The following is a 24350-nucleotide window of genomic DNA, read 5'->3' as shown; positions in this document are numbered from 1 at the left end:
CTTAAATTTTTAGTAATTTTGATTGCATTTCCTTCCTTCAAACAATTCGAATCATAAAAGATATGTTACCAAATGTCGTTACTTTTTTACTAAAGCCCAAATTTTGTTTATTTATTAATTTAAACAATTTTGCTTACCAATAAGTCAAGCATTATTAGGTAGTGGAATGTAATTTCATTTTTTAACATATGTCTACATTATTTATATAATCAACTCTTCTAGACCTGATGAATTTATTTTATAGAAAATTAATTTAATTTTGTCAATAAGCTAAAGGTTGTGTTAATTTATAGGGTTTTAAATAAATACACACAAACTTATGGAAAGTAGTTTTTCAATAATTTAAAGTTTATTGCAATCATTAATTTAAAGGCTTGTTATATAATATACTCTTCAAACACAAATTTCAACTTCTTTTATTAGACACAAAAATCCAATTCAAGATGAATCTAAAGAAGAAGGTGTGGTAAAAAAAATTATAGAATTATTTTTATTTTTTTTTTAATACAACCATATTTGCTAAGAATATGGTTGATCAAATCTTACGCTTTTGGGACAAAAGATCACTTCAACGGTTATATAATTAAATTTGAAGTTTATTGGGGAAAAAATCGATTCATATAATTAGCACAAGAAGTAGAATGTGACTATATAATTTGGTGTATACGTGTCTATCTATATATATATATATATATACATAATTGAGTGTATATCAACATTTTTAAAAAATTACAAATATAAAAAAGTCTACTAGTGGTAAATTGTATATATCGTTGATAGATTATTTATTTATTTATTTTTGATATCTATGAGTATCCGGAGTGTTCCTTTTACCATTAAGCCAAATCATGATGGTCGATAGATTTATAACAATGATAGACTCTACTATTAATAAACTTTTAGAACTAAATCTAAATTTTAACATAGCATTATTCTTCTTAAATTTATTTATCTTTCCCTAATCCTCCTTGAATTATTTCTTTAGAATTATTAGTGCCTCTCTTTCTTCCATTTTAATATTGTATTTTAAAAAAAATTATTTAAATAAAAAAACTTTTAAAAATATTTAGAAAATGTAATAATTTATTTGTGATAGACTGACCGTAAATCAAAATAAACTAATACTAATGTTTATCATAATATATACAAATAGTAGTTAATGGTGAAGTTGATAAGAGAAAAGAGAAAAAAATGACATCAATGAAATTTGTCTCTCCAAATCACGTCCCTGTCCCGTACTCCGTAGCATTGCAAAAAATGGTTGGCATGATGGCATGATGGCATGATGGCATGATGGCATCCCCACTTGCTTCCCATGTTCGAATCCCAAAGGCTCTGCGTTTACCTTTTTTTTTATATATATATATATATATAAACTTAAACTTTAGTCTTCTATTAATCACATTACAAATCACTTCTACTTTTTAAGTCACAATTTTAATCCCTAAAACTTAGGTTATTTTGATTGACGGTGTGTTTAATTTAGAAAATAACTTTTTTAAAAAAAAAAATTCCTTAAATCGATTCAAATATACCTTTTAAAATCTATTTGCTAAAAGTTGCAAGAAGTCAACTAATACTCACTAAATTAAAGAGTATAAATTTCTCCGATTATGAAAATAAATTATACAATTTCAATTTATTTATTGTGTTTTAGGTAAGCATGCTTTTAAAAATAGTGTGTCTGAAGAAGGTAATTCCGCCTCTAGTGTATTCAAATACAAACATTTTTTTTTTTTATCTCTAAAATTTATACCTATAAAAGAATATCCACATCAAAACAAAATTTAAACATGTACAACCAACACCAAATTAAGTTATATAGAATATCATTATAAGTATTGATCATGTGGATATGAATTGTATTGAGATTTAAAAAATATATGATGTGAACAAAATTATGGAATCTAAGGTTATTTCACTCTTAAAACTAAAATTTGGGGTATTGTTATTAGAATTCTTATTTTTGTTATGTAGGGAGATGAAAACGAGGTCGTTTTATGTGCGCCTTATCATCCCAACACCAAGAATATGGGCTTAGCCTTCCATCTCATCGTAAAGCTACAAAACATCAAATTTTATGTTTTTTTATTCTTTCCATTAATATATATATATATATATATATATATATATATATATTATTTATTAAACCGAAAAGAAAAAAAAAAAAAAAAAAAAAAACCAAATTATTGTTTTTGGTTTGGTTTTTCGTTCGTAGCTTTTGGCTATAAGAACGTTTTGCAATCTCTCTCTCTCTCTCTCTCTCTCTCTCTCTCTCTCTCTCTCTCTCTCTCTCTCTCTCTTTCTCTCCCCCGGAATTGTCACCTTCGCATTTCTTCTTTCACGACCGCCGTGCAGCCTAGCCAGAACGGCTCATCATTTCCACCGCGGCCACCTCTCTTCATACGGTAGACCATTTGATTTTTCATTTTTGTTGCTTCTGTACAGAAATTTCTCCCCCAATAAACAGAATATGATTGCTGGGTTTTGTTGTTGTTGTTGTTGTTGGAAGGTTCTTCAACTTCAATTGAATTACGTTTTCTTCTTCAGCAGATCGTTTTTTGAAATTTTAATCGGAGTTTTGGAATTTGAAATCTGTTTTTTGGTGGGGCCTAGAGTGAGGAATTGCGCGATCGGATCTGTTTTGGATTTGGAGATCCATTGTTGGGAGGGATTTTGTGGTGTGTTTTCATTTTGTGATGGCTATTGTCACTCTTTTTCTTTTGGTAGTTGTTTGAGGTAATCCTTTTTGTGGGTGGAAATTACGGCGGCCATTTTCCTTTTGTTTTATTCAAATTCAGCTCTCTTGTTGCTCGTGGCAACGCTTGTGGAAGGTTTTTTTTGCATTTTCATATACTTGGGTATGTGGAATTTGAGATTTTTCTGATCTGGGAACAATATTTTCTTTTATGTGATTATGTGGTGGAAAGACTATATCAACTATGCAAGAACTACATCACCATAATTCCATAAATACAATAGGAGCAGGGGACTCTAACCACATACTTTATGGTCATTAACACATACAAATGCCAGTTGAGTCATGCTCTTGTTGGCATAATTTAGTTCTGTTCTAGATGCAACAAATGGTTCTTTGGCTTATATTGGATTAGTTCAAGAGATTAGAGGCAGTTTAACACTTTAACTGTGTACACCATAATTTTCACATTTCATTGAAGACCATAAATTAGTTCTTTTATCCTATGAGCAAACCCATGTGATAATCAAATTATTGTGATTCATTAAAAAAAAAAAAAAAAAAAAAAAAAAAAAAAAAAAGGAAAAAAAAAACAGAGAGAAGGCGTTGATGCAGGGATAGTCAACTTCCCTGAGGAAGTTTGAGTTGGGAAGTCGTTAAGTATTGAATTGATGCTAGTTTTTATTTTTCTTATTATTGATTTATTATTATTTGTTCTTGAAGTTATGTAGTATCGAGAAGCTACTTGAGCTATTAATTTCTTTTTCCCAGAAAATATTTTTGTACTAACGTATTATATTTTGTTCTATTAATTCCTAATGCACTCAAAATATTGTCTCCACCAGAATAGGTTTCCTGTTGTTATGTGAAGTTTTGGCATCTGAGTGAGTCATTAGAAGCAGGAAATGGTTAAAAGGTTCATTCTCTCTTTTTATGCATTATTTTGTACTCATTTTCTGATATCATTGAGGAGAAACTCATATGCACATCTTCTATTAATCAGGCATGGAGTGTTTTGATTATCAAGCGATATCATGTTGCAGTGCATAGGGGGATTTTTTGCTTCCTTAGTAAGATGTTGTGATCTTGACTTGTATAAGCAATCAAGAGGTCTTGACGATCCTGAACTTCTAGCGAGGGAGACTGTGTGTATGTTTTTAATTTTTTATTCCTTTAATTGTGGATTGTATATCTATGAAATGCACTCGATTCATATTGTTGCATCTACTTGGTGTCCAGCGAACCCAAAACTAAAATTGGATGTTGGTGACCAAAATGAATTGGGCTACCAAAATGAAGTGTGATACAACTTGGGTCATTTGTTATCTTTTCAGAAACAAAAACTGTAAACTTTGATAAATGATGTTAGTTTTCTACAACATGCAGTCAGTGTAAGTGAAATAGAGGCACTATATGAGCTCTTCAAGAAGATAAGCAGTGCCGTGATTGATGATGGCCTGATCAACAAGGTATAAGCATCTGTTTCTGCCATTGGTTAGGGATATTATGATTTGTACGTTGGGCAAAATGTCACCATATTATGGATGTGACATCTTTTCCTTCATACAATAATTAACCCTTGTTAGTTTGTGTGTGCTGTTTTTTGTTGGTTCATTCTTGAAGTTGTTTCTTGTTCTTTTATGCTGTAGGAGGAGTTCCAACTGGCATTGTTCAAAACGAATAAAAAGGAAAGCTTATTCGCTGATAGGGTACTATTTTCTCTTAAGTATTATTTATTTGATAATGTATATCTGCAGGATATTAAAATTGCTTTTTCTTAGATGGACTACATTTATTGACTCGCTTTCTTGCCAATATCTCTTGTATAAAATTTTTACATATTTGATTTTTAAATACAGGTGTTTGATTTATTTGATACAAAACACAATGGAATATTGGGCTTCGAAGAGTTTGCTCGTGCATTATCAGTATTTCATCCGAATGCCCCGATTGATGATAAAATTGAATGTAAGTTGTGTAAACTTGGGAAATTTATTGAGATTTTTTTTTCCATTTTCTTACAAAAGGAAAAGGACAATAAAGAAATGGTAAAAATATCTGGAGAAGTCATGCTGGTTTAGGACGTTTATAATATGATTTGAACCCTTGTGTCTTATTATGACCTACTTTATAATGCCATGTTTTCAGTTTCTTTTCAATTGTACGATCTTAAGCAGCAAGGTTTTATAGAGAGACAAGAGGTAAAACATTGTTCCTTGTGATAAAGTTAAGTTTCCAGTTCTATATCCCAACTTTCCTGCTTACTACAAAGCTGGATTTTTTTCGTTATGCTTAGGTGAAGCAAATGGTGGTGGCTACCCTTGCAGAATCTGGTATGAATCTTTCGGATGATGTTATTGAGAGTATAATAGATAAGGTACTTCTCTATCTCTTATCATTGTTTAATATTTTTGTTCATTTCTCCAAAGTTTGGTGAATTTACTGATCGGGTTTATTCGAAATGATTTATGGATTTTTGTATTCTATGCCATGCATAGAAGTTCTAAATTTTATTAATATTTTTAAACTATGGTGTATGTTTCAGACTTTTGAAGAAGCTGATACAAAACATGACGGAAAAATCGACAAAGAAGAGTGGAGAAACCTTGTTATGCGGCATCCATCTCTCTTAAAGAACATGACCCTTCAATATCTCAAGTAAGTCCATACTGTTGAAGCAAAACATGGGTTGATCATAATAATCATGTACCTCAAGTCACTTGTTTGTTTTTGTGTAACATATAAAAATATGTAAATGCTAGTCTAGCAAAGTGAACTACAACTGATCTATCATACACAATTCTATTCTTCTTAGGGTTTGTTTAGGGTATATTTGGATTGACTAGAGAAAAAAATGTTTTTTATAACAATCAATTTTATTTAAACTCTTCTGATAAAAACTGTTTAAAATAAATTTTGAAATTCTTTCAAAAAGTATTTTGAGTGATTGTCAAAACACTTAGATCTTTTCAAAAATGACTTATTTTCAAAATTATACACCTGAAAACTTAAACCAAACATATGAGGATTTATGAGCAATAATAGCTTAACAAATGATTGAGGGGTATTTTCATAATCCACTGTCTCGAAAATTTTCATGGCTCTTGTTATGTTTTGTAATCTGATGATTTCTTTACTCCACAGGGACATCACCACAACTTTCCCAAGCTTCGTCTTCCATTCACAAGTCGACGATACCTGAAGTCGTGATCGTGATTGTGATTGTGATCTGCCGTTTAAAGTTTAAAGTATATCGATTGTATTTGAATCATGGTTTGCCCAGTTGTAAACTCTATAGGCCACTTCTTAGAGGGGCAAACATCGAATTTTCACTTCACATGGGTTGTTCTTTGGGTTATTTTGGGTCTTGTTTCTTCAGTGACTAAATTATTGTATTTTAAGCATGAGACAAGCAGACCAGTGGTTGCTTTTGTTTGCATTCTTGGCTGAGTTTTTTTTAGTATGGAAGTGTTTATCAATGAAGCATCTCTTGAGGCAAAAGAGTAAATGATCGAAATAGAGCGAAGGGTTGAATTATGAGAACATATGGTACAGTATCATCAGCGGTCATCATTTTTGTTTTGTTCTTTCAATCATTTCAATATTAATTGTGATATTGATGTGGTGTGATATTTGTTGCCACTAATTTTCAATTGATGAGTGGTTCTTGGTAAACTACCAAATAAATAGGATTTAAGACTTGAATAATGGATAACTTCCAAGAATATGAAACAAAGCAAAGCAGGGAGTTTTAAAGGAAACTTGGGGTGAATTTTTAGCTTAAAGACATAAGGACAATTAAGCATGTGAAATGTTCGTTTTGCATCTCGGTAAAAATATCATAAGCGACATGTTGGTCTTTCAATTCTCGTGTTCACTACTCGACAAAAGCTTTTGGTGAAGACGACGACTAAGAGCGAAAGTGATGGCTAGCAAGCAATGGGGACATTTTTAAAATCAAAGGCTGTGTCCAATTGTGCAAGGATGTGTACTAGCCATGTGGCTGTAATCAAATCAAATTAAATCTCCCTCCATTTTAAGTTCGAAATAATGAGTGCATTTTTCATGTTGATTTAGAGGAAATTGCCTTGCAATGTTTAATTGTATAGACAACTCATATTTTCTAAAATTTAAGATTTTTGTCATTTTAAATATTTCATGTAAAATTACTAGAATCAAACGATTTTATATGGTTGACATATTAGTGACAACAACCCTTCAAATATCTCCACAAAGTATATGACATTGTTTACTTTAGGTATAAACTCTCTTGTTTTAGTTTCACTTTAAAAGATCTCATACCAAATCATCAATTAAGATGGTTATCCTTATTTATATACTTATAATTATCACAATATCGCATTCCCAATCCCGCGACATTCTGTAATCAAAAAGAAAAATAGATGAAGAGTGATCATGTAATGGTTGGTGATGATGTAAGCAACACAGCAAAATTCTTTAATTTCAAAAAGTGGAGCAAAAACCATTTTATACTTTGTTTAGCATCTTACACAATTATCTAAATGATTAATGTAAGAAGTGTATTTAAATATAACAAAAAGAATTAAAATTACTTACCAAATATAACATTTTCCTAATCCATTTATCGTTTTTTTTTTTTTTTCCTTTTGTTATCTATAAAAATCTCTTAATGAAAGTTTGAGACCGAATGAAAAAATGAAACATATATCCATTTTTGATTAAAATTTGAATAACATTTGTCGACTCATCTTTCTCTATTTTTCTATATTTTAGAAAGAATCGCATGATAACCTTTTGTTGGAGTCTCAAGAGAAGACTTCTTTGGAGATGCTAAATTGATTTGAAATAAAATAAAATAAAATAAAATAAAAATGCTACAAATCACCAATAAATATCCTAAATTAGTTCAATTATTGTTGTAGTCATTAGTTCTAAGTTTGGATTAATACTACTCTAAGATTTGGAGGCGTAAACCAATGTCTTCTTATCATATTTCCATCCCTATCTTCTCACATTTTCCTTTCCCATTTATCTTCTTTTTTTTACCTAAATTTCTTCTCTTTTTTTCTCCTTTTCCTTCTCCTTTCAGTTTTTTTTTTCGTACTAAATCGTGAAATTCACAAAACGTTCAACGTTCAAAAATTGATCAACCAAAATCGACACTTGCACCACCAGTTTGCCCAAAACTGACATCGTTTAAGAAATGATCGCCCCTGTCCTCTATCAGATTAACGCAACTCTCAATCAGTTAACCATGAAAATGGATTTCTAAAAATATTTGAAAATGGTTAAAACAAAAATAAACAGACATGGTGATCCAATCCCAATTAATATGGAAACATAAATCTAATAAAATAAAAAAATATATGGCATCTTCACAACTAGAATCTTATCGAATAAAACTTATCTCGCTATAATTGAGATGACCTTTCATTCTAAGAAAACTAAAAACAAAAAAACAAACCTTCAACCTGCTTAGAAATCCTAGTTTTGCCTACCACCATTTCTATACTTACTATCTTTTTGTCTTACAAGGATAAAAATCCATTATATCACTTAAGTTGAACTCATCGCCTTTTATCCTCACCAGCTATATCTTTGATAACTGAAATTCCAAATGTCTTTGGAACTTTATGTTCTTATGTCGGTCTATACTAAATTTAAGGCAAGTGAATGGATGAAAGGAATTTAATGGCGATTTAACATGGCTAGAAACAAACGTTTATCATGAGATTGTATATTGAAGTATAAATTTAGAATCTACATATGTTTAATCGAAGTATATTTATCTTCTCCGATCATCCTGATATGGCCCTTCACTTTCTTTATCTTTTAGAAAGCCTAAGAAAGCAAGGAAACCAAAGAAGAAGAACCCACCAGACCAGTTGCCTCCGCCGCCGCCACCGCCGCCGCCACCATCACCATCATCTCGAGGTGGAAATCCAGAATCGCCATCATCCAATTGCGGTGACTTCTCCTTGCCTGCAATTTTAGTACTAGGTAACAGTGCGTGGTAAAAAAGTACAGCTTACAACAGCAAACATTACGCAATGGCAAGTCCGTGTGTGTGTGGTAGGGAGAGAGACAAATAGGTAAGAACATAGCGAGGCATGATACTTGCAAGGAGTATCGGAGTGTGATATGCAACTTACTGCTAGGAAGATTGCTGTTAAAAGTTATTATTATTCATAAAATTTATGCAAGTGATTGTTACCGGGAAGAACAGTGATTGTAGGAGCCTCTCTTGTAACTGTCTGGGTCTGCTCCGCTGCACATCGAGCATTCTGCAGAGAGAAAGTATCATTATGTATATTTTCTATTCTTTTAATCCGTCTTTCAAATATTCTATTCAAGTCTTTAACTAAATCCCTCTTTCAAATATTCTGTTTAAGTCTTCAACTATTTTCTTCTTTACTATGATTATTAATAAAAAAATCAAATCCATTCACCACTCAGTCTGTCATGTTGCTTCAAACAATCATTCAGGTAGATACTAATAGAAAAAATTGTGTGTAACATGAATATAATAAATATAATAAACGCAATCTTAGGTGGATGAAAAAATTGTGTGTAACATGAATATAATAAACGCAATGTTTGGAGAGGCTAAAACAATTTTGGAACTTTCAACCACCATGGTTTGGCCTAATGGTAAAAAGAGAGACATGGTCTCAGTAACTAACTAAGAGGTCATAAGTTCAATCCATGTTGGTCACCTATTTAGGAATTAATTTCCTACGAATTTCCTTGACACCCAAATGTTGTAGGGTCAGGCAGGTGTCCTGTGAAATTAGTTTAGGTGCGCGTAAGCTGGCTCGAACCCTCACAGATATAAAAAAAAAATTGAAGCTTTTCATATCGAAGAGGTGAGGCATAATCTTCAAATTGAACTAAAAACATTTTACAAATCCTAAATTGGTATGACCAAGTAATGTTAAACATAGTTCTACAATAATGTAAAAAAAAAAATCACCCCCCCCCCAACTTTCCGCTCAAATAAAAAAAATTTAAAAGGATATCTCTAGCCTAACTACTACTATCATTAATAGTTCAAAAAATCTTAATTCCTTAGTAGGTGACTACCATAGGGGACCTCCGTGCGCTTTTTACCAACACACAAGCCTAAAAGATAAATATAGTCAAGCGACTTTCTCATGGCGAGCCTCAAAGTGTAAACCTCAACGGCTTTTTAAAACCTTGCATAGACTAGACGCGATCAGTGGATCATAGAGAGAAGAAAAGAGCTAGAGAGGTGATCTTTCTGCTCAAGTCATTTTGTGAGAATTGTATTTACTGTTTAGGAGGGAAGGGAAGCTCTCTAAATCTTCCCTAGATTCAGAACCTATATTGATAACTAAATCAAGCTTTATCATTTACAGGGCCATAAATAAAAACAGAGCCAGAGAAGTACAAAATGGGGGTTGCTCTAATCTGAATGAATAAGGCACCCTAATGACCTTAGCCATCAAGACCCAAATCAAGGAACAACTCCTTCACGTACGTATCACCCTATGAAAACTCTATGATTCCTCACCATCCAAAGCCCCAACTCAATTCAATAAAATGGTAAGCCTTTACGAAATCTCCCTTGGCATATTCTAAGCTTAACAGTTAACATTGTACAATAATGTTTCTGATATAAAAAAACTATTACCAGCTGAGGAAAAGTAAAAAGAGAACAGACAAACTCAATGCTGAAAGAAAATGAGGAAGCTCTAAAAGAGAAACCAATTAATAAAAACCAACTTACCAAAGCAGCCAAACAAATGAAAGTACTGTTCTTTCTACTTGAACATAGAATGCCTCCCTTCGTCCCAGTAGATGGAATTGGTTTGAGAAATACCGGTCCTGCTTTAGCAAACAATGATTGTCTCCTCCCATTAGGAGTTTGATGCTGGGAACTATACCGCCTAAGAGGTAAGTCTTTGGCCTTCATTCTTCCCCAATGCTGACCCACTATTTAACAAAGACAATGTTAAAACTAAAGATCAAAAAATTTCTCAGAATAATGGTAATAGAAGACTAATTTAAACAAAAACCATTACTTTTTAACTTCATAACTCATAAGAAACCATGAAACTACAATGGTTCTTAAATCTAAAAGATGGCATAAGTTAATAACATTTATTATTTAGTCTGAGCAAAAATATATTGAAAATTAAAAGCTCGGGTACAACACAGGGTTACATGAAAAGTACATATATTATGTAGTGCATTAAACACCAAAAAACTTTTGACAATTGCACGATGGAGACGTGTTATGTCACAAAGATCGAGGCATTTAACAAATCTTAAGTTATCACAATTGACAACTATCAGCGAAACTTGACTGCTCCAATCAACTGAGTGTCAATAAATATATGTTCCATAGAATGATCAAGATGTATGTTTTCACAATCAGATTGCATGGATCTGTACCAACTAAATTATTTGTTCCCCAACTTAATAAACCAGTAAACCAATGTAGATATTATTATTATGAGAGCATGTAACATCTCTTCAAAGAATTTTGATAATTTCAGGGCACACTCTTGCAAGTCTTCTCTTGTCTACCTAACTAAACAAAAAAACCCAACTTCAGGTACCAACATAACTAACCTGATTAGAGAGGGGTCGACACAAAGTCAACTTCTTCCTATATAGACCATCTATTCCTGATGTAACCTAAAGGAGAAATTCTCCTAGAACCAAGATTGTGAATCTTTTATTAGAATGAATAATGTGCTTCATACAAGAGAAACTCCTATTTATAAAGTTCTATTACAAGTGGGGTAAAAAGGGAATTAACCTAGAATATTACCTAATAACCCAATTAACCCCGAGTCTTCTTACATCAATTCCTCTAGTGAGTTGCCACTAAAAGCTGGAATTTTCGTAATGTTGAATTTAGGTTTCTAGAGCTTCCTGAACAATGTGAGATCCCTCATTTTCAAAAGTTTTGTGGGCTGATGGCTGAAAAGTGAACAGAAAGGTAGGTTTCTACGTGGAATTCCTTCCACAGCAATTTTATGGCTAACTTTAGATCGAAAGAATAATCCTAAAGGATATTTTTAAGACTTTTGAGAATTTCTTGGATTGTATAATGTAGTACAGCACCTCCTGCATAAGTGAGTCGAGTGAAATAGATCGAATTCTGACTTTAACTTACTTCTCCAATCAAATTAGACACAGGTTGCTTCTTACATGCTCCTTTCTGGGTAGGGGAAAGGCATTATTGATTATCCCGCTTACTTTCCCTACCATAGGAGGAATAGAGATGTTAGCAAAAAGCAGTAAAGAATATGTAGGAGTCGGTTGTTATAGGGGGACCATCTTTATGTTAGAATTGTTTGTTATAGGGGGGACCACCTGGAAGTTTATAAATAAGGAGAGGAGAGAGGAAATGGGCAGAGAATGTTTTCATTGAGTAGTGGGCACTGCAACTCTAGTGAGAGAGTTCTCAGTGATAGTTTCTTACGTCAATGAATTACATATCGTAATTCATTGATTCCATCTTTCTTATGGTATTCAGCACTTTACATTTCAATAAAGTTGCTCTTTCTATTATGAGATTACTGTGTTGGATTGAGATCTAACATATTGGTGTCAGAGCATACAATCCTGGGGAAACCAAAGAGAATGGAAAAGAAGCATGAGGAACGGTTTGAAGCGTTGGAACAAGAAGCTTCAGAGATGAAGAAGGATCTGCAGAAGTTGCCGGCGGTAGAAGAAAAGTTGTCGACGATCATGAAGACAATCGAACGTATGAACGTGCAAAACGAAAAGCAACAACAACAGAATCAAACACTGATGAAGAACCTGGATAAGTTGAGTTCGAAAGCCGATACACAGCAGCAACAATACCAAGTAATTATGAAATATATGGATAGCATTGTTAACGTCTGGTACAACTTCCGATATGGAAGGATCATTTTACTCGAAAGGAGTAGTAAGTAGCAAAGAAACAAATGATGAAACCAAGAAAGAAGCGAAAGACAAAGAAGATAAAACTGTCGAACGGAATAAGTTTAAAAATGTAGAAATGTCGGTGTTTACGGGAAGCGATCCGAACTCATGGTTATTCAGAGCCAATCGTTATTTTCAGATCCACAAGTTAAACCGATTTCGAGAAGATGACTGTTTCGGTTATAAGCTTCGACGGCCCAGCACTTGACTGGTTTCGTTCTCAGGAGCAACGAAATAAGTTCACTGACTGGTCGAATTTAAAAAGCAGGTTGTTAGAGAGATTTCGGTCAATTCGTGAAGGATCTTTATATGGCAGATTTTTCGCCATTAAACAAATGACAACAGTTGAGGAATATCGAAACTTATTTGATCGACTTGTGGCACCACTTTCCGATTTATCCGATAAGGTTTTAGAGGAAACCTTAGAAGTTGAGTACTCTAAACCGATTGGCCTACCACAGATGATGCGACTAGCATTGAAGGCTGAGATCAGGGAGATTATTCGAAGAGAAGCCAATTTGTATGGGTACGCTGGAGGAAGGTACCTTTATAATCCAGCTAATTACAACAACCTGAATGCTGCTGTAACATGGAATGATGGAAAGAATAATCAATCAACCCCAATGAGAACCATTACTCTGTGAAGCACTGCGAATGGTGAACCAAGAAAGGAAGGCCCGAGCAAACGCCTTTCTGATGCAGAGTTTAAGGCCAAGAGGGAGAAGGGACTGTGCTTTAAATGTGATGAAAAGTATCACTCTGGGCATAAGTGCAAAGAACCCGAAGTAAGAGAGTTGAGAATGTTTGTGTGCACGAAAACAATGTGGAGGAAGAAATCATAGAAGAAGAATGTGCAGAGCCAAAAGAGTAGAATATGTTCGAGATAGAGGGAGAAGTTAATGCAATGGTGGAGTTATCCATCAACTTAGTGGTTGGCCTAACCAATCTAGGGACTATGAAAGTAAGAGGAAAACTGAAAGGAGAAGAAATATTAGTACTAATTGACTGTGGGGCAACTCATAACTTCATCTCAAAGAAGTTGGTGAATGAGTTGAAATTGCATACCAAGTAAACGTCCATTATGGTGTGATCCTCGGTTCTGGAACTGCCATTAAAGGGAAGGGAGTCTGTGAGAATGTTGAACGAGTGAAAGGTGATAGCAGATTTCTTACCCTTGGAGTTAGGAGGGGTGGACGCAATTTTAGGGATGCAGTTATGCAGTGGTTGTATTCTCTAGGTGTTACTGAGACAGATTGGAGGAATTTGACCATGACTTTCTTTCATGAAGATAAAAAAAATCATCATCAAGGGAGATCCGAGTTTGACAAAAACCAGAATTGGGTTGAAGTCAATGATGAAAGCATGGACCGATTCTGATTAGGGTTACTTGGTTGAGTGTAGAGCACTAGAAGGAGTAATGTTGACTGAAGAAAGTGCAGAAAAGGAAACTAATGTGGTGCATACTAATACGCAGAATGTATTGGAAAAATTTAATGATGTCTTTGAGTGGCCAGAATCCTTACCCCCAAGGAGATCAATTGAGCATCAGATTCATTTGAAAACAGGAACAAACCCAGAGAACATCAGGCCATATAGATATGCTTTTCATCAAAAGGCAGAGATGGAGAAGCTCGTTGATGAGATGCTGTCATCTGGAATTATACAGCCGAGTTCTAGTCCTTATTCCAGCCCAGTACTACTTGTTAAGAAAAAAGATGGAAGCTGGAGATTTTGTGTGGATTACCGCGCACTCAACAACGTTACCATACCAGATAAGTTTCCTATTCCAGTTATAGAGGAGTTATTTGATGAATTGAAAGGTGCAAACCTGTTTTCTAAAATTGATTTAAAGGCTGGATACCATCAAATCATAATGCATAAGGAAGATGTAAAGAGAACTGCATTTAGGACACATGAGGGTCACTATGAATTTTTAGTGATGCCCTTCGGTTTAACAAATGCACCAGCCACGTTCCAGTCTCCCATGAACTCTATTTTTCGATCTTATCTGAGGAAATTCGTTCTGGTATTTTTTTATGACATTTTGATATATAGTAGAGGTATGGAAAAGCATATATATCATTTAGAGTTGGTATTTGAAGTATTACGTGAACATAAACTCTATGCTAATAAGAAGAAGTGCAGCTTCGCATTTCAAAGAGTGGAGTATCTTGGCCATATCGTTTCAGGTCAAGGAGTAGAGGTTGACCCAGAGAAGATCAGATCCATTAAACAATGGCCAGTTCTTCAAATGTGAGAGAATTGAGGGGATTCTTGGGGCTCACTGGTTACTATCGGAGGTTTGTACAAAATTATGGGTCCATTGCTGCTCCATTAACTCAGTTGTTGAAATTAGGGGATTTTAGACGGAGTGAAGAAGCTCAATTGGCTTTTGGAAGACTGAAGGAAGCCATGATGACATTGTCGACGTTGGCCTTACCAGATTTTAATCTTCCATTTGAAGTGGAAACCGATGCATCTGGCCATGGTATAGGAGCGGTTTTAATGCAGAAGAAAAGGCCGATGGCTTTTTTCAGCCAAACTTTGGCTTTGAGGGACCGAGCCAAACCTGTATATGAGAGAGAACCAGTGGCGGTAGTCTTGGCTGTCCAACGTTGGCGTCCTTATTTGCTAGGAAGAAAATTTGTTGTTAAAACTGGTCAGATATCCTTAAAATTCTTACTTGACCAGCGGGTAATCCAACCTCAGTACCAGAAATGGATTGCGAAACTGTTAGGATACTCTTTTGAAGTCATATACAAGCCCGGTCTGGAAAATAAAGCAGCTGATGCCTTATCTAGAGTACCTCCTGTGGTGCATCTACAATTAACAGCTCCGGCATTGATTGATTTAAAGATCATCAAAAAAGAAGTAGAGAAGGATGATCACTTGAGTCAGATTATTAAAAGAATTAAAGAAGGGAAGAAGTACAGAAGTACACATTGCAGCATGATATGCTCCAATATAAGGGAAGGTTAGTCATCGTTGATTCCTACTATTCTTCATACATACCATGATTCAGTGTTTGGGGGTCACTCGGGCTTCTTGCGAACATATAAACGATTAACAGGCGAGTTATTTTGGCAAGAAATGAAGGGAGATGTACAGAAATATTGCTAAGAATGTGTTGTGTGTCAACGGAATAAATCCTTGTCTCTATCACCAGTAGGCTTATTAACACCATTGGAAATTCCCGGCAGGATTTGGGATGACATCTCAATGGATTTCATAGAAGGATTGCCAAAGGCAGCCGGGTTTGAAGTGATTTTAGTGGTGGTGGATCGTTTCAGTAAGTATGGCCACTTTCTCACATTAAACATCCTTTTGATGCCAAGACTGTGGCAAAATTATTTGTGAAGGAAGTGATTAGGCAATCGACTGTATTGGATCGTGATAAAATTTTCTTGAGCCATTTTTGGAAGGAGTTATTCAGATTGGCCGGAACGAAATTAAATAGAAGCATATCTTACCATCCCCAAACGGATGGGCAAACTGAGGTGGTCAATCGATCCATGAGGCTTACTTGCGTTGTTTCTGTGGAGAAAGGCCAAAGGAGTGGAATAAATGGATCCATTGGGCGGAGTACTGGTATAATACGACGTACCAGAGGGCACTTGGAGTTTCTCCTTTTCAAGCTGTGGCAGAACTCCCCCACCATTAGTGTTTTATGGAGATCTCGGCACCCCTAATTCCACACTTGATGATCAACTTAAGCAAGGCCTTGGGAGCATTGAAAGAGCATTTGAGAGTGGCTCAAGAAAAGAAGAAGACCTATGTTGATTTAAAGAGAACACATGTAGAATTTGAAGAAGGTGATATGGTTTATTTGAAATTGAGGCTATATAGACAAGTTTCTATGAGAAAAAGGAGAAATGAGAAGTTGTCTCGCCTAAATATTTTGGGCCATACGAAGTCTTAAAAAGAATAGGAACTCTGGCATATAAATTGGAGTTGCCGCCATCAGCAACGATTCATCCAGTATTCCACATTTCCCAGCTGAAAAGAGCCTTTGGAGATTGCCAGAATCCGCAAGAATCGGCCCCATATATGACAGAAAACCACGAATGGCTGGCAATCCCTGATGAAGCCTATGGTTACCAGAAAGATGCTAAAGGAGAAGGGGAGGTATTGATGAGTTGGAAAGGATTGCCCAATCATGAAGCTACGTGGGAATGGGCGGAGAATGTTTTCATTGAGTAGTGGGCACTGCAACTCTAGTGAGAGAGTTTTCAGCGATAGTTTCTTACGTCAATGAATTACATATCGTAATTCATTGATTCCATCTTTCTTATGGTATTCAGCATTTTACATTTCAATAAAGTTGCTCTTTCTATTCTGAGATTGTGTTGGATTGAGATCTAACACTTTCCCTTGTACTCAACATTTTTCTTTTACATATAACAAAACTCGTTCATTTCTGCTTACATCAAATCAATAAACGGATATGGAATTTAGTTGCTTGTACCTGGGGGTAGAAGAGGTAGCATCACAGCAGAATTTGTAGTAAGCATCTCCATCTACAAGGGTAGATGATAACCTGAAACCGTACAAGAATTTCTGAGACGAATGCACCAATAAAATGAGAATAGATTGAATTTCCTATAACAAGGTAAACAAACAAACTGCGCACTTCAAAAAATAAATAAATAAGTAAAGGGAGCTAGCTGATACAATAAGGCCCTACCTTGGATGACAGCAGGAGGAAGGTGGCGATTGAGAAGGTATACAGTAGACATTAGGTTGATTTTCGCATATATTAAGAGGATTTGACCTGTCCCTTTTATTGGTTATAACTTTATATAATAATATGTATACAGGAAAAAGCCATGAGAAGGTTGTTGAGGGCCTTGAGGCACAGAATATCTGGTCTCAAACCTTAAATCCTGGATTGGAAGTCAAACCCCTAAGGTACTGACCATGATAAATCATTTTGGCCAATACACTGTTGGATATCAATTATCATAGACCTCAAAAGAAAAAAGGAGTAAAGAAAATAAAAGACATTTACAGTATTACACTAATCCTGCTTGTTGATTGTATTGATGGTTGTTTATTGTATGTTTATTATGTGAATTATCAAACTTCCCTAACGAAAGAATGCCCAACCATACAACAAAAAAGCCAACAAAAGGGGAGGAAGGGGACTCCAATTAAAATAAGACCAAAAAGGTAATTACAAAAGCCTATGGAAACTTATAAATGATCAAATAGTGCTCGAGGTCCTCATCAAAAGGTTCTATGGTTCCTCTCACAAAAAAGGTCCACAAATCTAAACCAACCCAGCTAGCCACAGAAACCTCCCCTTCTCACAAAAAGGGGAGGGGGTACAGGAAAGAACACCCCAAAAGAACTATAAAATAAGAGCCTCGCAAAAATTAATAGCCATATTCCATAGGAAAACTATAACTACATCACCATGAAGTGAATGTGGTACGCTACTATAAAACTCAAACATAGAGATTTTACATTCAAGAGTTCTTTGCTTTTTCTCTTTCAAAGGAGCTCTACATGCACACTTCCCAAAGAAAAAAATTAAAGAAACTAACAATGATATTAAAATCCTTAGCTTTGCCTTTTTCTTTTTTCTTTTTTTTTATAGGAAATAAATTTCATTGATATATGAAATTTATAAAATAAGGCCGAAGCCCAAGACAATAGAGTTACATGATAGATCTCCAACTGGTCAAAAGGGAAGAAGGGCGTGTATGATCCTTAGCTTTGCCTTCAAAATTCTAATCCACTAAAACTTCCAAATGCCCAAACCATAGCCTTACTCTATTAGGCTCACTAGAACCATGCATAACCAGTACTTGCTTCTCTCCGACAGTAAACTAAAATAATTATGTTCTTAAAAACATGTAACACCAAAAGAGATACATTAATCTAGTTGAATAATGAACTCAGGTGAAATATGATTCTAAAGTGGTACACATGTTGCAAATGGAGCAAGTGTGCAGTCCTTAAATTCATGCGGATTGGATTCTCATAACCTAGAAATTTATTATGTAATTAACTTATTAGACACTGTAGAAATACCCTTTCTCCATATGGCTTCTAGCACTTTGTATTAGACAGCATCACAGCAATCACCCTCTTTCCATTTGACTTTTAGCACAAGATATGAATATTTCTATGAATTTACATAACAAGGTAACCCACCCCCAACCATGCCAAGCATACTAGCTCTAACTTATGCCTTCCTAATTGCTATGGACTTGGTGGGCTGTTTCAGGAACTTTAAGAAACAAATATCCAAAGATTTTAAAAAATGTGTTTTATTGGTTTGAACTAAAATAATTTATTTTCAACTGCAATGAACCAAAGTCCAGTTGAGACCAAAGATTGGGGTTTTTTTCCCTTCACATTTGGGAATGTCGACACCAACTTGCAAGCACCTTATTAACTATCCTCACAAAACACCTATCTAATCCTAATACATTTGAATTGGGTTGCCAAGGCAATTTAGGATATTAAATCTGAAGTAGCTAGTTACCATCACTTGAACCCATTCCCCATAAGTCCTTCCCACCTACGTGGGCTCTTATTGACCACTGGGACAATGGCAACCCATAGTAGTTTTGGACATTGGGCATAGAACCAAACAAAACCCATCAAGTATCAAGCACAGATTAGTTTGGTTCCATTCAGAAGTTCAATTTGGTTTCACTTCAATCGTGCTTGAATTGATGACCTTTATCTCTTTTTAACTTTTCTTGTAAAGGTAATCAAATTAAGAAATATACACCAAAAAAGCGAATTTTTATACCACCTTTAATTTTTTAAACTTGTCAATGTTTTTTATATTTTTCATATATACTGAAATTATTTACAACAACATAAACCTCAAAAGAAGTAATTCACTTCCATAGAAGAAACGAACTGGCTTCCCCATCCCATCCCCTTGCCCTAAAGCATTCCCCATCCCATACCAAGAAACTCCCTGCCAATAGAGACAAGATCCCAAGCCAAAAATTTTACAGCAAGAAATTTCCACACAAATGATTTTCCTCTTCACAGGAATCCAAAAAATAAAAATAAAATAAAATAGAAAATCCGAATAGAGTCGTGTTCTGAAATAAAACCAAAAGCATCAACTCTGAAATTACAACATTCAAGAAATGACTCTAAATTCACATAGAAACCCAATTCTATTTACTCCAAAATACCAACACGAATGCTAGAATAACTCTTTCGGATTCAACGAGAACATGAAGCAAAGAAGAATAAGTGGACTTTACCACAAGAACTTACAAGCTTCACAACCATAAACATAAAGAACACGATAATCTTTCAATAGTGGAATAGGGGGACACAATTAATAGAGAAATTGCAAAAAAAACCGAACCTTTTGAGATACGAGAAAGCCGAGGATGAACGCGCTTCGTCTCTACAAAGTAGCGCAAAAGGGTAATGCTGGAAAGCTTTCTTAAGAGAAAAGGAGGAGAGATTCCGGAAGGTCTCGCTATGGAGAGAGATATGGCGGTGAAGCTCCTGGCGACGACTCTTTTGTGATAGAGGCAGGAAGAAGAAGAAGAAGAAGAAGAAAAAAGGGTAATGTGAAAAGAAAGTTATTATTTTTATTATTGATCTTTTTTCTAGTAGGGTATTTTGAACTCGGATCTCTCGTCCTTGAATATGTAGAGCTAAACTCATGATAGTTATTGTTCCATTTAGCAGTCAAATTGAAAATATAATATTTATGATAAATTGCATAAACAACACTAAAAAATCGAAAATAATAGAATATATCATGATAAAATAAAACATAAAGAATATAAAAATCGGTAAAAAAACTGAAATATAAGTAATAGCTTCTATCAATGATAGTCACTTAATGACATATCTATCGATTAAAGTCACTTGATGACATACTTTGCATTGAAAAAAATTACTAATAGACTATTTATCGTGTGTTATTTTTGCAAATATTTTATTGTTGTGCTAATTATTTATATAAATTGTGCACTAAAATTTAAAGTGTCATACAATTTTTTTGTCATTTTTGCAAAATTAATAACAAAGTACAACGTCGTGAGAATAGTATATCCCACCTCTAAATTAAACTTACTTTAATAAATAGTTTATGGGGTTTAACAAATAGTTTATGAGGTATTTGTGGCAATGAGTGAGCTATTATAGTCATATGATATTATAATTTGATTATAATAGTTTGTGTATAAAGTGTGGATTATTTTAATTTAGGTTATAATAGTATTTATTTGGTGCGTAGATTATTTTAGCTTGATAAGGAAATAAGAAACACTGTAGTAAATAATGAAAAATAACGATGAATGTCAAATTGTAAAAACGATAGTAGATTATTATGATCATAGATATAATCTTTATCCCAAACGATCTCAGGAGTTATTTAGAAGGATATTTTCGTCCAATTTTTCAATTAATATAACAAATATAGCAAAGTCTATCGGTGATAAATTTCTATCATTGATAGACTCTTATGTTTTATCAGTGATATACCAACATTTGTTACGTAGACTTCTATCATTATTGATAAATTTTAACATATTTTACTATATTTATAATTTTTTTAAAATATTATTATATACTTGATTATTTTGAATATAATTGCTACGTTTAATTAACATTTATTCAACCATTTCATTTATCCACAATTTATAGGGCTGACACTAAATCCAGCCCACAACAATGGAATGGGCTAAAAAAATCCTTTCAAAATTGAAGCTTTTTGCAAATGAACGCGAAAACACTGGTTTCTTGAAGCCCAACGATGACGATCATCGCTGTCAAGGCACATGAACCAACGCTATGGCCTATTTGAGCATCTTTTGTTGATAAGCTTTCCGCCATTTCTAAAATCTTACGCCATGGGGTCGCTTAAATTGACTCACCCTCCTTGTTTGCTTCTTCAATTGGCTGGTTTTGTGCCTTAACTTTCTACAGAAGAGGAAACCCCTTCTCCCTTTCAATTGGGTGAGTTTGCTTTGTCATTTTTATCTTCGTTTATTTCTTCTACATGGAATACTGTTTACATGAGTTTCAATTAGTTCTTAGATGTGTTGAGAACTTGATAATCCAGTTTTGTTTGTCCTGCTCTGAAAAACCATCCTTGGAAATTTTGTTTCATCTGTACTTCGAGAACTTAACATGTTTCTTCCTCAATTGGCTGGGGGTGGTGTTTTTTATGTCTTTATGCAAAGTTGTTTTTCGTGGGAGAAGTATTTTAAACCATCTTCCATTAAATTTGAGAAGAAATTGTTACTATGAACAGAGAGGGTAGATGAAGAAGCTTGTTTGACCTTGACAATTAGAGTTAAAGCAATGGTTTACTTGTACCATCCATATACATTGATGCAATGATGCTGAGGCATTTTTGTGTTTGTCCATCAAGTGATTAATCACAACTAAGTGCATGTTTGAGAATGGCAGTTGAAGTAGTAATTTAAACGAAAGAGGTTTAGGTGACATTGATTTTGTAAATTTGATTTCTATAACTTCATACTTTAAAAAGTGACTTTGAAGTATTATGTTTGGTTGATTTATAGTTATCAAATTACTAAAAGGAGGAAAAAAGATTCTTAATTATTGGGGCAAAGTTAGTATTTCGGAGAAAAGTGATTTTGAGCATCGAAAACGTGATTTAAAATCACCTCCAAACATACCATTATAAATGCCTGGACTTTTGATATGAAACCAACTGAGTTTCATTTATCTCTTGTTGATATTGATACCAATACCATATCACAACACTAGTAAACAACTCCAACTTTTGAGTCAATTAGACCAACTTTAGTTTATTAAATAGATCAGATCTTAGTTTGAGTCATCAACTTCCGCAGTTATTTTCCGTTGGATAGATATTATATATATTAGTACTTCAACTTTGAAATGTTTTCCATTGATTCATGATTGACTTTCTAAGTACTTATAGACATTGTTTTTGCGCTTCAAGACACTTGTTTAAACACTTTTAGAAAATCAATCAAAATACAACACGTATCATTAAATTTTTATTAACTAGTCACCAAAATTTAGATTTATTTGTAAACTCGCCTAGTTTCAATCAATTTATATAGTAATAAAACTAAAACAACCCATTTGAAAGTTCAAAACCATAATAGAACGAAGTCTTTTATGATTTAAAACATTTGGAATTTCATTCTTTTAACAACAATGACAAATCTCATCTCCAATCTTCTCTTGTTTTGCTTCCAATAGTTTGAACTCTCCTCAAGAGAAGGAAATGTAACATTTACATTTTTCTGATCTTTCTGTGAAAGTTACTTCAAAGCTAAATCTTAACTGTTGACGTATCCTTGCCAGCAGTGGAAGGCATGGCAGCTCCAGCAACAGCAGATGTTTGTGATGCAAATGCAGCACACGTCACAAACGGAGATCTCCGAGTGCTGCAACCGAAATTCGAAATTTACGGGCAACGGCGAGCATTTTCAGGACAGATAGTGACGGTTAAGGTATTTGAAGACAATGTTTTAGTAAGACAGCTTCTTGAAACCAAAGGTGAGGGGAGGGTTCTGGTGATAGATGGAAATGGAAGCAGAAGATGTGCATTATTGGGAGGCAATCTTGGGCAATTGGCTCAAAACAATGGGTGGGCTGGGATTGTTGTAAATGGTTGCATAAGAGATGTTGATGAGATCAATAATTGTGATATTGGTGTAAGAGCATTAGGGACTAATCCATTGAAGTCAAACAAGAAAGGGATGGGAGACAAACATGTGGTTCTTCAAATTGGTGGCACTTTAATTCACGAAGGAGAGTGGTTGTATGCTGATGGTGATGGGATTTTGGTGTCCAAATTTGAGTTGTCTGTTTGAATAGATAGCCTGATTTGAGGAGGATCACAGGAAGAAGAAAAAAACACTTTCTATTGCTTGTTTCTTAGGCTTGGTTATTGAGTTCCTTCCAAGTGTATTGGATTAGGTTATGCTATCTCTTTCATTATACACAATGTATTTGTGATTCTAAATGAAAGGGTGATTTGAAAGTCAGTGTTGGATTCTTTGTTTTAGAAGCTACTTATTAGGATTTTTTTTGTTAATTTGTGTAAATAACGAAAAAATAAATTTAAGGGTATACAAAATAATAAATCCACAAAAAAAAAAAAAAAAAAGAGAAAAGGCTAACGATTCCAACTGAGTAAGATGTTACTAAGTTAATAATTAAAAAAAAAACTTTGAAATCGAAGCCCAAAGCCAAACGTGAAACCTTGTCGAGGAACGAAGTTCACACTATGTTGTTTCTTTCTCTCCAAATATCTCACAACATTACACACACTTGGTAAACATGAAAAATAGCGCTTATTAGGATGATGGAGCACTCACCGTATTGATGGCGACAATTGATAATAAAATTTATATATCAAAAATGGAAAACATGTGGTCCAAGATTTCCATCGTTTAATAAATGGGTGGCGTCATGAACATGTACATAATTGTCTACGATTTCGACACCTATTTTTGCCAATTTTTTTCTTTTTCTTTATCAATTTTATCATTATTTATTAATTTTTTTTTAAATCTAAGTTTTTAGTTAAGTTAAAAATTTCAGATTTGTTGTAAAATTTGTAATTTATTGTTGAAATGATGACTTAACTTTATTTGGAGGAAATTGTTGCCTTATATTTGAGAAAGTTTAGCTCTCTTTTTCCGAGGACCATACTTCATATCAATTCATAAGGTTTGTATAGTTTCTTCTCTCTATTTTTCCCCTCATAATGAAAAGATAA

At 34.1% G+C, this 24350-nt stretch overlaps 3 protein-coding genes across 9 annotated transcripts; 2 read left to right on the top strand and 1 right to left on the bottom strand.

Annotated features, from left to right (window-relative positions):
• Nucleotides 1-2274: 2274 nt before the first annotated feature.
• On the top strand, nt 2275-6137 carry LOC103491000 (calcineurin B-like protein 3). 5 transcript variants are annotated; one of them, XM_051086532.1, is made up of 11 exons: nt 2300-2408; nt 2513-2681; nt 3544-3614; nt 3702-3847; nt 4085-4167; nt 4348-4407; nt 4558-4666; nt 4847-4899; nt 4995-5075; nt 5244-5356; nt 5843-6137. In XM_051086532.1, the coding sequence occupies exons 4-11, from the start codon at nt 3733-3735 to the stop codon at nt 5898-5900; spliced, it is 672 nt and encodes a 223-aa protein (XP_050942489.1). In that variant the 5' UTR covers nt 2300-2408; nt 2513-2681; nt 3544-3614; nt 3702-3732; the 3' UTR covers nt 5901-6137. The 5 variants fall into 5 exon arrangements, with proteins under 5 accessions (XP_008448994.1, XP_050942492.1, XP_050942489.1 ...); XM_051086533.1 differs by having other exon boundaries at nt 2513-2861; XM_051086534.1 differs by having other exon boundaries at nt 2309-2408; nt 2554-2681.
• A 2217-nt stretch (nt 6138-8354) lies between these two features.
• LOC103490999 (protein FERTILITY RESTORER RF2, mitochondrial-like) lies at nt 8355-20294 on the bottom strand. Of its 2 annotated transcripts, XM_008450771.3 has the most exons (5): nt 19971-20288; nt 17091-17162; nt 10431-10636; nt 8895-8964; nt 8355-8662 (listed from the first exon to the last, which is right to left on the bottom strand). In XM_008450771.3, exons 2-5 carry the CDS (start codon nt 17140-17142, stop codon nt 8466-8468), a joined length of 525 nt encoding a protein of 174 aa, XP_008448993.1. In that variant the 5' UTR covers nt 17143-17162; nt 19971-20288; the 3' UTR covers nt 8355-8465. The 2 variants fall into 2 exon arrangements, with proteins under 2 accessions (XP_008448993.1, XP_050942487.1); XM_051086530.1 differs by lacking the exons at nt 8355-8662; nt 8895-8964; nt 10431-10636 and adding an exon at nt 12217-12364 and having other exon boundaries at nt 19971-20294.
• A 1057-nt stretch (nt 20295-21351) lies between these two features.
• LOC103490998 (putative 4-hydroxy-4-methyl-2-oxoglutarate aldolase 3) lies at nt 21352-23613 on the top strand. Of its 2 annotated transcripts, none has more exons than XM_008450769.3 (2): nt 21352-21577; nt 22931-23613. In XM_008450769.3, the coding sequence occupies exon 2, from the start codon at nt 22939-22941 to the stop codon at nt 23437-23439; it is 501 nt and encodes a 166-aa protein (XP_008448991.1). In that variant the 5' UTR covers nt 21352-21577; nt 22931-22938; the 3' UTR covers nt 23440-23613. The 2 variants fall into 2 exon arrangements, with proteins under 2 accessions (XP_008448991.1, XP_008448992.1); XM_008450770.3 differs by having other exon boundaries at nt 21353-21577; nt 22928-23613.
• Nucleotides 23614-24350: the final 737 nt, after the last annotated feature.

Source organism: Cucumis melo, chromosome 6, assembly GCF_025177605.1.
Source record: "Cucumis melo cultivar AY chromosome 6, USDA_Cmelo_AY_1.0, whole genome shotgun sequence".
NCBI lineage: Eukaryota > Viridiplantae > Streptophyta > Magnoliopsida > Cucurbitales > Cucurbitaceae > Cucumis > Cucumis melo.
Note: the sequence above shows the minus strand (reverse complement) of the source record. Positions and strands in the feature narration are given on the sequence as shown.

Bases quoted from the DNA above. Each gene is read 5' to 3' on its own strand.
- LOC103491000 (XM_008450772.3), top strand. From the start codon at position 3,733: ATGTTGCAGTGCATAGGGGGATTTTTTGCTTCCTTAGTAAGATGTTGT. The intron at 4,408-4,557 runs GTACTATTTTCT...TTTTAAATACAG, and splicing joins AAAGCTTATTCGCTGATAGG to GTGTTTGATTTATTTGATAC. The intron at 5,076-5,243 runs GTACTTCTCTAT...TGTATGTTTCAG, and splicing joins TTGAGAGTATAATAGATAAG to ACTTTTGAAGAAGCTGATAC.
- LOC103490999 (XM_008450771.3), bottom strand. From the start codon at position 17,142: ATGGAGATGCTTACTACAAATTCTGCTGTGATGCTACCTCTTCTACCC. The intron at 10,637-17,090 runs GTACAAGCAACT...TTTGTTAAATAG, and splicing joins GCTACCTCTTCTACCCCCAG to TGGGTCAGCATTGGGGAAGA. The intron at 8,965-10,430 runs GTAAGTTGGTTT...TTCTCTCTGCAG, and splicing joins TCATTTGTTTGGCTGCTTTG to AATGCTCGATGTGCAGCGGA.
- LOC103490998 (XM_008450769.3), top strand. From the start codon at position 22,939: ATGGCAGCTCCAGCAACAGCAGATGTTTGTGATGCAAATGCAGCACAC.